General features: G+C 39.0%; 1 protein-coding gene across 1 annotated transcript in view; it reads left to right on the forward strand.

Annotated features, from left to right (window-relative positions):
• Window positions 1-148: 148 nt before the first annotated feature.
• The window catches only part of LOC103581402 (armadillo repeat-containing protein 4), a gene marked incomplete at its 5' end in the record, with an annotated part of 37,225 nt that continues 35,955 nt past the window's right edge, over window positions 149-1,418 (forward strand). Inside the window, 1 exon segment of the mRNA XM_008563244.1 lies at window positions 149-336. Coding sequence (XP_008561466.1) covers window positions 149-336 — 188 coding nt within the window.

A 1,418-nucleotide genomic window follows, 5' to 3' on the forward strand; every position in this document is an offset into this window, starting at 1 on the left:
ACACTGAGGGTTGCGATCCATTGCCAGACACGAAAAAAGACAAAAAGGAAAAAAAAAATTCATTGAAAATAGAATTAAAAATATTATCTTTTAATTTCCTAGACTACCATCTGGATCCTTTAGAGAAGAAAAGTGTGTGTGTGCTTAGGTCGAGATATATTGGTTAGGCTTTTGTATTGCTGTTACATTAATCACGGCACCCAACTTTTTCTCCCAAAGGGCAAAACAGATGATGAAAGAGACATTAGTTATGAGAGACAAGGTGAAGTTTATAAAGACCTTGTCACATTTTTAAAAGAAAAATCAGCAAAATTTTCAGAAAATATGTCTAAACAAGTAAGTTTTTAAGTCTCTTTTGAACTTTCATAACATTATATTACTCAACTGTAACTTCCTATAGTACAAAAAAATAGGGATTTTGCCTAATTTTGGACGCTGCTTTTAATTATGACAGTGTTTTTTCTTCACAATATGACATTAAAATAAGAAATATTCTAATTGTAGTACTTTAAAAATGTTTCTGCTTTTCTTCAGATGATAGGTACTGTTGACCCTTGAACAATGTTGGGGNAGGGAGGTTTCGGTGATGGGACATAATAATCAACTACATTGTATATTGACAAAATAAAGATTTAAAAATAAAAAAATTAAAAAAGTTCATGGAAAAAGAAAATGAAAAGAGATGCATTTTTCCATGAACTTTTTGAATACCCCTAGTATAATCTGTATGGGAGAATGATAGAAAAGCAAAATGAGGAAAGGAAAGAGATAAGAAGGAAGAGGACAGAGACAGAGGGGTGGAGGGACAGATAGTTACGTAGAGATCTTATTTGTAGAAAATGAGCCTACAGCTACCATACTGCACATGGAACGAGAACAGAGTGTGGCAAACAGAAACAGGCTTTTCTCCGGTGGCATTCTTATCTTGAGGCCTTTTATGACTACATCAGCTAAGGCTCTTGAAGTCACAATGCATTTTGAGGAGAATAGAGGAAAGGAAGCTCTTACGTTTCTGCTGAATAGCACAGTGCCCTGCGTGCATGTAGGAGGTACTCAGTAAATGCTTGCTGAATGAATGAACGAATGAATGGATAACATTAAGTTAAGGGGAAGGTTTTGCCTATACATCTCATGTATGTGGGTACTTCAAAAATTCATGGAAAGGGCCGGCCCGGTGGCGCACTGCTACAGTGCGCCGCTTGGGAGCGTGGTGGCGCTCCCGCCGAGGGTTCGGATCCCACATACAGACCGGTTCCTGCTCACTGGCTGAGCGAGGTGCGGGTGTGACACTGAGGGTTGCGATCCCGTGGCCGGTCCTGGTCCAGTACGGGCGCGACACTGAGGGTTGCGATCCATTGCCAGACACGAAAAAAGACAAAAAGGAAAAAAAAAATTCATGGAAAGATTCATATTCTCTT

Source organism: Galeopterus variegatus, unplaced genomic scaffold (genome assembly GCF_000696425.1).
Source record: "Galeopterus variegatus unplaced genomic scaffold, G_variegatus-3.0.2 Scaffold12979, whole genome shotgun sequence".
Taxonomy (NCBI): domain Eukaryota; kingdom Metazoa; phylum Chordata; class Mammalia; order Dermoptera; family Cynocephalidae; genus Galeopterus; species Galeopterus variegatus.